Source organism: Symphalangus syndactylus, chromosome 2 (assembly GCF_028878055.3).
Source record: "Symphalangus syndactylus isolate Jambi chromosome 2, NHGRI_mSymSyn1-v2.1_pri, whole genome shotgun sequence".
Taxonomy (NCBI): domain Eukaryota; kingdom Metazoa; phylum Chordata; class Mammalia; order Primates; family Hylobatidae; genus Symphalangus; species Symphalangus syndactylus.
In genome coordinates, this window is record NC_072424.2 from 24,791,385 (window position 1) to 24,807,159 (window position 15,775).

The 15,775-nt window shown below is 42.6% G+C and overlaps 1 protein-coding gene across 7 annotated transcripts in view; it reads right to left on the reverse strand.

The window, feature by feature from the left end:
• CASP7 (caspase 7) overlaps positions 1-9,848 on the reverse strand; it is a 51,564-nt gene extending 41,716 nt beyond the window's left edge. Inside the window, exon 1 of one of the 7 annotated variants that reach the window (XM_063617638.1) lies at positions 9,785-9,848. Coding sequence is in view for 2 of the 7 variants with exons in the window: in XM_063617625.1 (XP_063473695.1) it covers positions 8,629-8,683 (55 nt within the window). In the remaining 5 variants the exon portion in view is untranslated. Of the gene's footprint in view, positions 1-8,628; positions 8,976-9,040; positions 9,434-9,784 lie in introns of those variants that run through there. The other 6 variants (XM_063617631.1, XM_055248705.2, XM_055248699.2 and 3 more) reach the window with 6 other exon arrangements.
• Positions 9,849-15,775: the final 5,927 nt, after the last annotated feature.

Below are 15,775 nucleotides of genomic sequence, written 5' to 3' on the forward strand. Positions count from 1 at the left end.
GCTAATACAAAGGATTCTTACAGAATCAAGGTAAAGGTGTGGAAGAAGATACTCCACACAAATGGAAACCAAAAGCAAGCACAAGTTGCTATTCTTATATCAGATAAAACAAACTTTAAAGAAAAACAGTTTAAAAACAAAAAGACAAAGAAAGTATGATAAAAGGATTGACCCAACAGGAAGATATTACAACCCTAAATATATATGCACATAACTCTGAAGCTCCTAGGTTCATAAAACAATTACCACTAGACCTAAGAAAAGAGATAGACAGCAACATAATGATATTGGAGAACTTCAATACTCCACTGACAGCACTAGACAGATCACTGAGGCAGAAAGTCAACACAGAAACACTGAATTTAAACTACACTCCAGAACAAATGGACCTAACAGATATTTATAGAACATTCTACCCAAGAACTGCAGAATATACATTCTTCTCATTAGCACATGGAACATTCTCTAAGATAGACCACGTGATAGGCCACAAAATAAATCTCAATTAATTTTTAAAAATGAAAATCATATCAAGTATCTTCTCAGACCACACCAGAATCAAACTAGAAATCGACTCCAAAAGAAACCCTCAAAACTGGATAAAAACAAGGAAATTAAACAGTCTGCTCCTGACTGATTTTTGGGTTAACAATGAAATCAAGATGGAAATCTGAAAATTCTTCAAAACGAATGATAACAGTGACACACGTTATCAAAACCTTTGGGATACAACAGAAGCAGTGCTAAGAGGAAAGTTTGTGGTGCTAAATATCTACATCAAAAATTCTGAAAGATCACAAATTGATAACCTAAAGTCACACCTCCTGGAACTAGAGAAGCAAGAACAAACTAAACCTAAAGCTAGCAGAAGAAAATAACAAAGATCAAGGCAGAATAAATGAAATTGAAACAAAAAATACAGAAGATCAATGAAACAAAAAGTTGCTTCCTTGAAAAGATAAACTCAGGGGACCATTAGCTAGATTTACCAATAAAAGAAGAGAGAAGATTCAAATAAGCTAAATCAGAAATGAAGATGGAGGGCCAGGCACAGTGGCTCACACCCATAATCCCAGCACTTTGGGAGGCCAAGGCAGGTGGATCATAGGTCAAGAGATTGAGACCATCCTGGCCAACATGGTGAAACCCTGTCTCTACTAAAAATACAAAAATTAGCTAGGCATGGTAGCACGCAGCTGTAGTCCCAGCTACAGGAGGCTGAGGCAGGAGAATCGCTTGAACCTGGGAGGTGGAGGTTGCAGTGAGCCAAGATCATGCCACTGCACTCCAGCCTGGGCGACAGAGCGGGACTTTGTCTCAAAAAAAAAAAAAAAAAAAAAAAAAAAAGAAGGAAAGAAAGAAATGAAGATGGAGACATTACAATAATGTCTTTGTAGTAACTTGGATGGAACTGGAGGCCATTATTCTAAGTGAAGTAAGTCAGCAATAGAAAACCAAATATCTATGTTTTCACTTGTAAGTGGAAGCTAAGCTATGAGCACACAAAGGCATTCAGATTGGTATAATGGATACTGGAGACTCATAAGAGGGGAGAGTGGGAGGAGGATGTGAGATTTTTAAAAACTACATATTGGGTGCAATGTACACTACTTGGGTTACAGGTGCACTAAAATCTCAGACTTCACCACTACACAATTAATCCATGCAACCAAAATCTACTTGTACTCCAAAAGCTATTGATATATACATGTGTGTATATACACATATATATGTACGTACACACACACATGCACACACACACACACACACGGAAAAGCAACTCATTACATACAAAGAAACGTCCATAAGACCATCTGGTGGATTTCTCACCAGAAACCTTGCAGGCCTGGAAAGTGGGATAATATAATCAAAGTGCTAAAAGAAAGAAACTGCCAACCACAAATATTATATCCAGTAAAGCTGTCCTTCAGAAGAAAAGATAAATACTTTTCTGAGACACATGAAAATGAGGGTGTTCATCACTACTAGACCTGCCTTACAAGAAATGCTAAAAGGAATACTTCAGGTTGAAATGAAAGGACATTCTTTAAACTCACTGGTAAAGGTAACTGTATAGTCAAATCCAAAATATGCAAATAATTTACAGGTGGTCTTTGACTTACAGTGGTTTTACTTAAGATCTTTTGTCTTTCTAATGCTGCAAAAGCAAAACACATCATGTAGAAACCATACTTCAAGTAACCATACACCCATTCTGTTTTTACTTTTAGTACAGTATTGATAAATTATATGAGATATTCAACACTTTATTATGAAATAAGCTTTGTATTAGATTCTCATGCCCAGCTGTAGGCTAATGTGATATAAGCATGTTTAAGACAGGCTAGGCTAAGCTCTGAAATTCAATAGATTAGTTGCATTAAAGGCATTTTTAGCTTATGATATTTTCAACTTACATTGGGTTTAGAGGGATGTAAACCCATCATAGGTTAAGGAGCATCTGTATTAGTTGTGCATAAATCACTTTGAACTCTACTAAAGTTAAAAGACTAAAGTATTAAAAACAACTCTAGCTTCAATAACTATAGCTATATACTTGTTGATGGATATACAATATAAAGAGATGTAAACTGTGACATCAATAACATAAAACATGGAAGGAGAGAATAAAACTGTAGAATTTTTGAATGTGCGTGAAGTTAAGTTGTTGTTACGGTCTGAATGTTTACGTACCCTCTAAAATTTATACATTGAAATCTATTCACCAATGTCATAGTATTAGGAGGTCGGGCATTTGGGGTATGGTTAGGTCAAAAGGGTAAAGCTCCATAAATGGGATTAGTACCTTTATATAAAGAGAGCTGCCCTGCCCTATCTACCATGTGATAAGATATAATAAATGAACAAGGAAATGAAACTTCACTATACACTGATGCTGTTAGCACTTTGATCTTGAACATGCCAGCCTCCAGAACTACAAGAAATATATCTGTTGTTTATAAGCTACCCAGCTTATGGTATTTTGTAATAGCATCCCAAATGGACTAAGTTGTTATCAACTTAGAATAGAAAGTTATAAGATGTTTTGTGTAAGCCTCATGGTAATAACAAAGCAAAAACCTGTAGTAGATATGCAAAATATATACAGAAAAGAAACAAAGCATATCACTACAAAAAATGATCAAATCACAAGGGAGGGACGCAAGAGAGAAAGAGAGAAACAGATGAACTATAAAACAGTCAGAAAACAATCAAAAAATGGCAACAGTGAGCCCTTTACCTATCAATAATTTCTTTAAATGTAAATTGATTAAATTATCCAATCAAAATACATACAGTGACTAAATAGAGTAAAAAAATAAGATCCAACTACATGATATTTACAAGAGACTCACTTTAGATTTAAGGACACACATAGGCTAAAAGTGAAGGGATAGAAAAAGATAATCCATATGAATGGTAACCAAAAGAGAGTGGGGGGGGGGGGCTATACTTATATCAGACCAAATAGACTATAAGTAAAAAACTTTCCAGATAAAGAAGGTCATTATATTATAATTATAGATATCAATTTACCAAAGATATAAAAACTGTAAATATATATGCACCAACATTAGCACACCTAAATATATAAAACAAGTATTAACAGAACTACAGAAAGAAACAGCAATAGATAATAGTAAGGGACTTCAAAACCTCACTTGCAACCATGGATATTTCATCCAAACGGAAAATCAATTAGGAAACAGTGGATCTGAACAACACTAGTCCAAATGGACCTAACAGACATATATACAACATTTCATCCAACAGCAGCAAAATACACATTCTTCTCAAGTGTACACAACATTCTCCAAGATGGATCATATGCTAGGCTACAAAACAAGTCTTGATTAATTTAGGAGGATTAAAGTCATATCATGTATCTTTTCTGAACACAATGGTAGAAATCAGTAACAGGAGAGAAATTAGAGAATTCACAAATATGTGGAAATTAAGCAACACACTGCTCTTCTTTGAGCCAGAACAACAAAACTAGAAAACACTGATGAAAGAAATTAGACATAAATAAATGGAAAGATATTCCATGTTCACAGATTGGAAGAATTAATATGTTAAAATGTCCATGCTGCTCAAATTGATCATTGAACGGATTCAATGCAATCCCTATCTAAATTCCAAAGGCATTTTCACAGACATATAAAAAACTTATAAAATTCATATGTAGCTACAAAAGACCCCAAATAGCCAAAGCAAACTTGAGCAAGAACAAAGCTAGAGGCATCACATTTCCTCACTTCAAATTATATTACAAAGCTATAGTAATCAAAACCGTATGATACTGGAATAAAGCAGACACACGGACCAACGGAACAGAATAGAGAGTCTGGAAATAAACCCACACATCACGGTCAACTAGTTTTTGACAAGGGTGCCAAAAAATATTCAATATGGAAAGGATAGTCTCTTCAATAAATGGTGCTGGGAAAATTGGATATCCACATGCAAAACAATAAAACTAGACTCTTATCTTACACACAAGAAAATCAACTCAAAATGGATTAAAGACTTCAAAATAAGACCTGAGACCTTAAAACTGCTAGAAGAAAACATAGGGAGAAAGCTCTTTGACATTGGTCTTGACAATGAGTTTTTGCATATGATGCTAATGCACAGGCAACAAAGGCAAAAATAAACAAGTGGGATTACACCAAACTAAAAAGCTCTGCACAGCAAGGACACAATACAAAAAATGAAAAAGCAACCTATGGAATGGGAGAAAATATTTACAAACCATATATCTGAAAAGGGGTTAATATCCAAAATACACAGGGAACTCACACAACAGAATAGTAAAAAAATAAATTACCTAATTAAAAAAATGGGCAAAGAACCTGAATAGACATTTCTCTAAAGGCAAACAAATGGGCAACAGGTATATGAAAAGGTGCTCAATGTTCCTAATGATCAGGGAAATGCAAAGCAAAACCACAATAAGATATCATCTCACAACTGTTAGGATAGCTATTTTATATGTGTGTGTGTGTGTGTGTGTATGTATATGTGTGTGTGTATAAAGGTAAGTGTTAGCAAGGATGTGAAAACAAGGGAACTCTTCTATACTATTGGTGGGAATATAAACTGGTACAGCCATTATGGAAAACAGTCTAGAGGTTTCTCAAAAAATTAAAACCAGAAATCGCTTTATGATCCAATAACCTCACTTCTGGCTATATTTCCAGAGAAACTGAAATCAGGATCTCAAAAATATACCTGCACTCCCACATTCACTGTAACATTATGGAAACAATCTAAATGTCCATCAATGAATGAATAGATAAAGAATATGTGGTATACACATACAATGGAATATTATTCTGCCATAAAAAGAAGGAAATCCTGCCATCTGTGACAAGACGGATGAAGCTAGAGAGCATTATGCTAAGTGAGATAAGCCAGACACAGAAAGACAATTACTGTATGATCTCACATCTATGTGGAATCTAACAGAGTCAAACTCATACAAGTGGAGAATAGAATGGAGGTTGCCGGAGGTTGGGGGTGGGGGCAGCAAGGAAGAAATGGGGAAGTGATAGTCAAAGGGTACACAGTTTCAGTTGTGCACGATGAATAAATTCTAGAGATCTCCTATACAGCATAGTGCCTATAGCTAACAATACTATGTGGTATACTTACAATTTGCTAAAAGGGTAGATCTTATGGTGAATGTTCTTACCACACAAAAAATACTAGTTTTGGCCAGGCGTGGTGGCTCACGCCTGTGATGCCAGCACTTTGGGAGGCCCAGGCAGGCAGATCACAAGGTCAAGAGATCGAGACTATCCTGGCCAACATGGTGAAACCCCATCTCTACTAAAAACACAAACATTAGCTGGGCATGGTGGTGCACGCCTGTAGTCCCAGCTATTCGGGAGGCTGAGGCAGGGGAATCGCTTGAACCCAGGAGGCGGAAGTTGCAGTTAGCCGAGATTGCGCCATTGCACTCCAGCCTGGTGACAGAGCGAGACTCCATCTCAAAAAATAGTAGTAATAAAAAAAATAATAATAATAGTATTAAAGGGTGTGGGAGGAAACTTGAGCAGGTGGTAGCTTTGTTGAGGTGGTGGTGATTTCATGGGTGTATCTATCCTTATCTCCAAACTTGGTAGGTATGCATACACTAAATATGCCTAGCTTTTTATATTTCAACTATACCTTATAAAGTGGTTTTGAAAAAGGGGAAGATCCTAAGCAAGATGGCTCCTAAGGAAGCCAAGCCTTTGTTTTGATATTATTGGGACTGCTGAAACTTTTGGAAACTCTCCTTCATTCATTCAATGGATATTTACCAGAAGTTAGGAATTAGAGATATACTTGTGAGCAAATTGACCTGGGCCTGCCATGTTGAGAAACAGACATGAAAAAAAGGATGGCGTCTAGTTTGAAATGCAACTGTGGTGGGTGCCTTAAGGGTGAACAATCTGTAGCCATACCAGGGAAACTCAAGAGCCTCATAGAAATTAGGGAAAGTTCTCAGGGGAGGAAATGTCTGAGACCTGAGAACTGAAAAGTGGGAAGCAGAGAGGGTAAGTGGGAGCAATGCAGGCAGAGAGAACTGTGCACTCATTAAACATTTGAAATGTTCCACCAAACGATGGGTATAGCTTAAACTCCTCACCCTTCTCAGACACTAAGAGAGGGCTTTGGACTTAGCTACTGAGATGTAAAATTCAGGCTGATTTCTGTGGCTCAATGATGGGACGCTTTCTAGAACTTTCCCTCCAAACAGTAGGCCATGAGGTCTTCTGTCTGAAACCTACAGAATCCTTCTGGGTTGATGCTGAACACTGTCTGCAGTGACAGAAAGTGTCTCTTCTAACAACCCAAGTCAGCAGTGGTGGGACTTGGCTCTTTCAAATCTGTAAAGCTAAATGTTAGTTACTTTCTTATTCCTATGAGACTGGGCTTGACTTTTGGAACCTCCAAAGAGCAATCATAGCCCAGGGTGGTAACCAAGTTGGGATGCCTGATCTCAGACACATCATTTCAGTCAAACCAAGACCTGGTTTTGACCTCTTATTTCCTCCTTTCATCATCACAGTGCACCAAGAAAATCCAGACCTATCTCAGTTCTGCCAAGCTGCCCGGAGAGGGTACGCCTGGCATTATTTTCTCATATCTGTTCCCTTTTTAGGGTCCAGGCTGCAAAGAGCAGTCATTTGAGGGAGATTGCTTATCCCACTGTTAAATATGTCTAAATTCTCTTTAAATGAATTAATATATGAGACAGTCAATGCACTAACAATGCCAGGCACATAGTAAATCTCAGTTAGTCACTGTAACTCTTACTCTTACTATTCGCCACCAAGATTGTCACTTTGCAGACTGAGACCTCATCTTAATCATTTTTTTTTTTTTTTTGGATCATAGAAAAGTGTCAGGTACATGGCAGGCACCAAATCCATTTTTCTTTATAAACCTAAATTAAATGTATTTTCAAATCCTTCAGCCCCTTGAATAAACTGCTGCCCAAACAACAGAACCAAGGAGACCCAAGAGGGTGGTTGAGAACCCTGAGATCTGGGGCTGAATCAGTTCTTCCACATATTAGCCATGGGACCTCAGAAAAAGTGCTCAACCTCTCTAAGCCTCAGTTTCCTCATCTGTAAAATGGGAAAACAATGATACCTATGTCACAGGTGGTTTGGAGGATCAATGAAACAATGCATGTAAAATGCTAGGCACTGGGTGGCACATTCTAAATAGTCAAGAAATATTCCCATTATCACCACTGTCCACGAGACTAAGATGATATGCAACTGTCAACCTTCACCGATATTTAAAAACCACTTCCATATTTTAGAAAGATTCTGCAGAGACTGAAAAAAAATTCCTGCAGTGATTATTTCTAAACATGTTGAACAGGGGCCCACATGTTGGGGCAACTGGTACACAGCTGAGTAGGAAATCACTGCCCAGCTATTGTCTGAACTTTTTACTTTCATGAAGGGGGAAATGGACTGCAGCTGCTTCCACTGAAAAGTGACATCATACAATTTGTAACTCACTTCTTGCCCAAATAAAAAGAATCTTCCTAAAGGGCACACAGAGAAGACCTGAAAACCTCCCCCTCTTGCCTCTAGCAGCTGGGAGGGGGAAAGGGAGGCTCTGCCGGGCACTCAAGCGCTCCGCTGTGTCACCCGAGGCTCATGGCACTGCTAGACCAGGGCCTTTACTTTGGTATTGCAGAAACTTTAGCTTCTTCAGAGACGTTAAGTAACCTGCCCAAAGCCACACAGTTTACAGATGGCAGAAGGTGGACTGTGAATCTAGGCAATGGCGGTACCAACGATGAAGGTCAGGCCGGCGAGACCCAAAAGGAGGAAATAGCCTGTAAGTTGAGACAACAGGGAGGGCCACGTCAACTAGCCCAGGAGCCCAGAAGTTCAAGAGTAAAGATCTGGAAATGATACACCCACAATCACCCACAAGTAATTTTACTGCTCCATAAACCGCAAAGCTGTCACCTGGAGCCTAACACTCCACACGTCTAAATGTCTCCTGCCTTGCTTCCACCTCCTCAAGGTCCCTCTAAGAGCCCTGCAGCAAGGACGCTCAGCTCCAGTGTACTCAGCCTTGACAGAGCCACTGCCGCGAACCGCGTACCGTAATCAACTCTGTCCACCCCGCAACAGTCAGCGGGGATCACCGTGGTTCCCATTTAACAGAGAGAAGGTTGAGGTCCCACTGCCGGCAGGCAAGAGGCGGGGCCCGGAACCCAGGCAAAGGAGCCCTCGCTGTTAGCCGCGGTGCCAGATCACGAACCCTCCTCTCCTAAATCTCGAATAGTCCCCCAGCCCCCGCCCCCGCGGCTAGGAGGGAAGGGAGGACAAGCTAGCAAGAAAGGGATGGAGACAGTGGAAAGGGCCCTCTTCCCAAAGTTTCAGCGCAGGCTGTCGGGGCCACTCTGTCCCACTCAACCAGTCTCCCCTAGACCACGCTGGAGGCGGAAGGGGGACTAGGAAGCCGGCAGGAAAGCGGCGAGGCAAGGCGCGCACGGCCGGCGGGCTGCAGTTACCGTTCCTATGGCGGTGGGGCGCCTGGGGCTGGCACAGTCTCTCTCTGTCGCTCCGCGGCGAGGGTCTGGGGCCTCTTTAGCGAAAGCGAAACTAAATACCCCGGCGCCACGGAGGGAGGAGCCGCCCCGGACAGGGCCGGGCGGGGCTTGCGCCGCCCCTGGCTCCGGACAGTGCGCTCGGCAGGCGTGGAAGAGCCCAAAGCGACCCGTGCCGCCGTACGCATAGTCCTTGGAGGGCGCTCTCTGCAAAGCTGGCGGCGCGCTGTGCAAAGGTGGCCCCTCGCTCTACAAAGTTGAGCCCGTGCACGGGAGAGCGCCCACAGCAAAGTTTGCTGTTTTCCGGAACAGCCGAGCCGCCGCGGGCTGTTCCGGGAAAAAAAAATCTGCCAAACTGACCGCGCTCCAAGTGACTCAAAGAGCGCAGATTTTGCGGCGGCGCTCAGTGATGGGGCGCTCCTGTGGTCACCTCCACTTCCCCGCCCCCAGTGTAGAACTCGACCTGGGCCTTCGCATCAACTCGCAGGCCCCTTTCCCATAGCCAGAGGTTCTTGCCTAGCGAAACCTGGATCCCAGCTGGAACTGCTCGCGTCCACCCAGGGGACTCCACGCCTGCATCTGCATGCGTACCCCACAAGGCTGATACGCTTCGGGCCCGCTGTGGTCTCCTAGACGTTGCTTTGCGGGGGGCGCACTCCTACGCGCGTGGGCGTAGGATGCTCTCTCAGCTTTGAAAGAAGTACCCACCTGGCAGCCCAGCTAGCTGGTGGAAATGGCTGCTCCTGGATCTTTCGGGAAATGTTTGTTGTGCGCCCCCATGTGTCAGGGACTGGGTATGCAGCCGGGAGTCAGTCAAACACGGGAGAGACCGAGCGCTTCCACGGATTCTAGTTCACCCCAACCCCACAGCGCGCGCGCGCACACACACACACACATGGATTCCAGTTCACCCTGACCCCACAAAACACACACACACTCATGCATTCCAGTTCACCCTGACCCCACAACACGCACACACACACACGGATTCCAGTTCACCCCGACCCCACAACACACCCACACACAAACACAAATTCCAGTTCACCAAATCCACCACACACACGGATTCACACACATACACACATATGGATTCCAGTTCACCCTGACCCCAACACACACACACACACACACACACACACACACGTCTTTCTTGACCCTGGCTCAGGGAAGCAACTAAACTCAATCACACTGAGGTGTAAAATATCTGAGAAGAAATTGTGGTTTTATTCGTATCAGAGACACGGTATTTACTTTTAGGAACCAACAAATCCTTGCGTGAATGGACTACGTGCTTAGTGGTCTTATATCGGTCAAGAACGCCATCTTCTCTTTTTGTTTGCTTGCTTTCCCGTGGACCTGAGACTTCAGTATTTGTCCCTCAAATCTCTCCAGGTGAGGACGCTTTCTTGGTTTGAAAAAAAAGACTGACCCCTGGCAAGTATAAGGGAATAATTATAATTGATTAACTTATGGGAAAATCCTGAATCCCTGAATATTTTTAACCAGCAGTGACACAATTTCTAATGTGGCTGCCCTAGTCTTTTTTTAATACCCATGTTCCAGAAACGTTGGAGGTAAACTAAGCCATTTAGACACTAAGATAATTTGCTTTGTAAAGAAATTCGAGGCAGGGCATGGTGGCTCATGCCTGTAATCCCAGCACTTTGGGAGGCCGAGAGGGGTGGATCACGAGGTCAGGAGATTGAGACCATCCTGGCTAACATGGTGAAACCCTGTCTCTACTAAAAATACAAAAAATTAGCCAGGCATGGTGGCGGGCGCCTATTGTCCCAGCTACTTGGGAGGCTGAGGCAGGAGAATGGCGGGAACCCAGGAGGCAGTGCTTGCAGTGAGCCAAGATTGCGCCACTGCACTCCAGCCTGGGTGACAGAGGGATACTCTGTCTTAAAAAAAAAAAAAAAAAAAAAGAAATTCGATTGTGAGTCATCTGAGAAACAAAGAATACTATTAATAACGCAATTAAGTTACTCTCTATCTAATTTGTAAATCTCGGATCTTGCAGGTTATTTGTGAAATATAGTGAATCAGTGTTAGAGCTAAAAGAGGCTTTTACAACTAATCTCTGTTCATTTCGTAAAGAATCTGAGGCTCAGCGAAGTTGCCCTATCACAGATTTGCTAGTGGCAGAAGTAGAATCAAATTGCCTTTAAAAAATGAATTTTCCATCCACAATAATGCTCTATCATAAATTATGTCATGTGAATGTCACAATGTGTTGGCATGCTAGAATTCACAGCTGGCTCAAATGGAGAGGTGGTTCCAAAGGAAACTTTTTTCAGTTCCTTATTGTTGCAGGAAGTCAGGGACCCCGAACAGAGGGACAGACTGGAGCCACGGCAGAGGAACATAAATTGTGAAGATTTCATGGACATTTATCACTTCCCTAATAATACTTTCATAATTTCTTACACCTGTTTTTATTTTAATCTCTTAATCCTGTTATCTTCGTAAGCTGAGGATGTACGTCACTTCAGGACTACCGTGATGATTGCGTTAACTGTACAAATTGATAGTAAAATGTGTGTTTGAACAATATGAAATCAGTGCACCTTGAAAAAGAACAGAATAACAGCCATTTTAGGGAACAAGGGAAGACAACCATAAGGTCTGACTGCATGTGGGGTCAGACAAAAAGAGCCATATTTTTCTTCTTGCAGAGAGCCTATAAACAGACGTGCAAGTAGGAGAGAGATTGCTAAATTCTTTTCCTAGCAAGGAATATTACTATTAAGACCCTAGGAAAAGAATTGCATTCCTGCCGGGGAGGTCAATAAACGGCCGCTCTGGGAGTGTCTGTCCTATGCAGTTGAGATAAGGACTGAAATACTCCCTGGTCTCCTGCAGTACCCTCAGGCTCACTAGGATTGGGAAACCCCAGCCCTGGTAAATTTGAGGTCAGACCGGTTCTCTGTTCTCGAACCCTGTTTTCTGTTAAGATGTTTATCAAGACAATATGTACACCACTGAACACTGACCCTTATCAGGAGTTCTGATTTTGTCCTTGCCCTGTTTCCTCAGAAGCATGTGATCTTTGCTCTGCTTTTTGCCCCTTAAAGCATGTGACCTACTCCCTGTTCATACACCCCCCCCCCCTTTTGAAATCCTTAATAAAAACTTGCTGGTTTTGCGGCTCAGGTGGGCAACACGGTCCTATCAATATGTGATGTCACCCTCAGTGGCCCAGCTGTAAAATTCCTCTCTTTGTACTCTCTCTTTATTTCTCAGACTGGCTGACACTTAGGGAAAATAGAAAGAACCTATGTTGAAATATTGGGGGTGGGTTCCCCCGATACTTATTGTGGGCTGGCATGAGAAATTCCAAAGTTATTGCTCTAAGGCTGGATTATCACAGTATCAACAAGAAGGATATACAGAAGGGACGAAACCATTGTGAACTTTTCCCTCTGTAATAATTGCACTGACACTTTGGATCCAAATGATGTTTTCTTCTAAATATACCTCCTTTGTCTCTCCAGCCTTGGGCCATGCCATTGTTTTATGTTTCCTTTCTATATTCACATGATTGTAGCATGAGCCTTCCCCCTTATTCCAGAAAAGTCCCCCAGCCTCCCCTGTTGGGATGGTTTCCAAAGGGGATCATAGGTGCTCTTGGGCCAGCCCCTCCGAATCTTCCCTCCAGCCCTCCCCTCTGGTTGCTGGTGAATTCCCCATCCACACCCTGTTGGGCATAGCATCCCTGAAGGGATGCCACCAGTGATTGCTTCTCCAATTCTCCACTGGATAGCTCAGGCCAGGCTATGACTTTATACAGGACTCCATGAAGGACATTGCAAGATTAACAGAAATGCCATTCTCACCACCCACAGGCCGAACCCAAACCCTGGCCCCTGCTGAGGTCCCAGCAGGCTTCTGCCAGGTGGAGAGAGTAGGAAGCTCAGGGCCCAAGAGGAATTCCTTTCTTCCCTGGAAGAAGGAATTCATGTTGTACCTGTTATTGAATGATTGCCGCACAACTTCAAATCCACCCTTTTTGTCTGCTGTGTGAAAATTGAACTGGGACATTTAAGTAGTTTTCCTTTGCCTGTGGCCTCATGTTAAGCTTGGTGGGTAAAGGGCATTGGAGATTCATTATAGGATGGAAAGAGTTTTGCTTCCTGGTTCTGGCATGTCTGGTGTGCTCCTTCAGAAGGCATGGTTTCTCAGCACCAGGTTCTTGGAATGTAGCTGGTAGCCAGAACACACAGCAGCCATCAGATTTCCCTGGCACCTGCTTCAGGTGGTTTTGTAGAGAGTTCATCTGTTACCAGTGGAGGGTCTTGACTAGGAGTTGTCCAGGGTCTTGGTGTTTTGAACAAAGAATTGGACAAAATGCATAAACAAAGGAATGAAAGAATGAAGCTACGAAAGAACAGATTTGTGAAATGAAAGTATACTCCACAGAGTGGGAGCTGGCTGGAGCAAGTGGCTCAAGAGCACTGGTTACAAAATCTTCTGGGGTTTAAAGTACCTTCTAGAGGTTTCCCATTGGTTACTCAGTTACACCCTATGCACACGAAGACTTAGCCCCCAACCAGTCTGACTGGTTGCAGTAAGGACGCAGATACAGAGGGAAGACCATGGGAGGATACAGAGAGAAGGTGGCCATCTACAAGCAGAGAGAGGTCTCTGAAGAAATCAACCCTGCTGATATTGTGATCTTGGATTTCTAGCCCCTGGAACTGTGAGAAAATAAATTTCTGTTGTTTAAGCCACCAAGCCTGTGGCACTTTGTTATGGCAGCCCTAGCAAACTAACACATACGTTATTTGCAAGGATATCTGCTATTGCTACAGTTTTCAGAGTTCTCTTTACTTCTTACTAGCCAAACTCTTGATATTCCAACTCGCTGTTACAGTGTATAATTTGTTATACAGTTGATCCTCCATATCCCCAGGTTATGCATCTGAGGATTCAACCAACTGCAGATCAGATATACTTAAAAAAAAAGCAAAAAATAACAATACAATAATACAAATGACATAAATAAAAAAATACGAGGTAACAGCTACTTACATAGCATTTACATTGTATTAGGTACTTTAAGTAATCTAGAGATGATTTAATGCCTATGGGAGATTATATGTAGGTTACATACAAATACTATGCCATTTTATATAAGGAACTTGAGCATGCATGGATTTTGGTATCCTCAGGGGCCCTGGAACCAATACCCCCATGGATACTGAGGGATGCCTGTGTTAATTCAGCTTACTGTATGGTTTCTCACTCCTGAGTGGACCCAGATGGATATCAATCAAGCCTGCCTCATTTCTGATTCTGTTGCCTTCAGCAGTGTGACTATCCATTTCTTTTTCTTTCTTTCTTTCTTTTTTTTTTTTTTTTTTTGGAGATGGAGTCTCGCTCTGTCACCCAGGCTGGAGTGCAGTGGCATGATCTCGGCTCACTGCAACCTCTGCCTCCTGGGTTCCCACCATTCTCCTGCCTCAGCCTCCTGAGTAGCTGGGACTACAGGCACCTGCCACCACGCCTGGCTAATTTTTTGTATTTTTAGTAGAGATGGGGTTTCATTGCGTTAGCCAGGATGGTCTCGATCTCCTGACCTCGTGATCCACCCACCTCGGCCTCCCAAAGTGCTGGGATTACAGGCGTGAGCCACTGTGCCCGGCTGACTATCCATTTCTTGATGCAGAGGGGAACTTCCACCCCACACACAGGGTGTGTCATTGTCTCCTGGCCCAGAAAAAGGTAACCGCAGCAGTTGAGTATTATTATTCACACCTGAATAAGAGTCTACTGCAATCAAAGCCCAGGCCATATAGGGCTGAACTGATTCCTAATCCTTTCCTCTGCCTTCCTCTCCACTCCCTCTCCCCAAGAGCATCAGACACAGTTGCTCCTGATGCCCTGTGATTGCAAACTACCACCTGCAGGTCACCTGTGGTCTGTTTTTGTACCGCACACAAGCTAAGAATGGTTTTTACATTTTTAAAGGGTTGTAAAAAAAGAAGAATAAGAAAAAGATGATGCAACAGAGATTGACTGTATATGGCCTGCAAAGCCTAAAATATTTAGTCTGACTTCTTACAGAAAAGTTTGTGGATCCCTATCTTACACCAAGTGACACAATCCCATCTTCAAAGCAAACAATGACTGTGATGGTTAATATTAGGTGTCAACTTGATTGAATTGATGGATGCCTAGATAGCTGATGAAGCATTGTTCCTGGATGTGTCTGTGAGGGTGCTGCCAGAGGAGACTGACATTTAAGTTGATGGTCTGAGAGAGGAAGACCCACCCTCAATGTAAGTGGGCACCATCCAATGGGCTGCCAGCTTGGCTAGAACAAAGCAGGTGGAAGAAAGGGGATAAGCTTGTCTGCTGAGTCTTCTCCCTCTTTCTCTCTTCCCATGCTTTTCAGCACACTAGGCTTCTTCTCCTGCCCTTGGACGTCAGACTCCAGGTTCTTCAGCCTTTGGACTCTGGGACTTTCACCAGTGACCTCCCAGGGGCTCAGACTGAGGGCTGCACTGTCAGCTTCCTTGGTTTTGGGGCTTTCAGACTTGGACTGAGCCAAACTACTGGCTTTTCCCTTTTCCCAACTTGTGGCCTATCATGGGACTTTGCCTTGTAATCGTGTGAACCGATTATCCCTAATAATCTCATATATATATATAATATATATATATTATATATATATATAATATATATATTATCTCA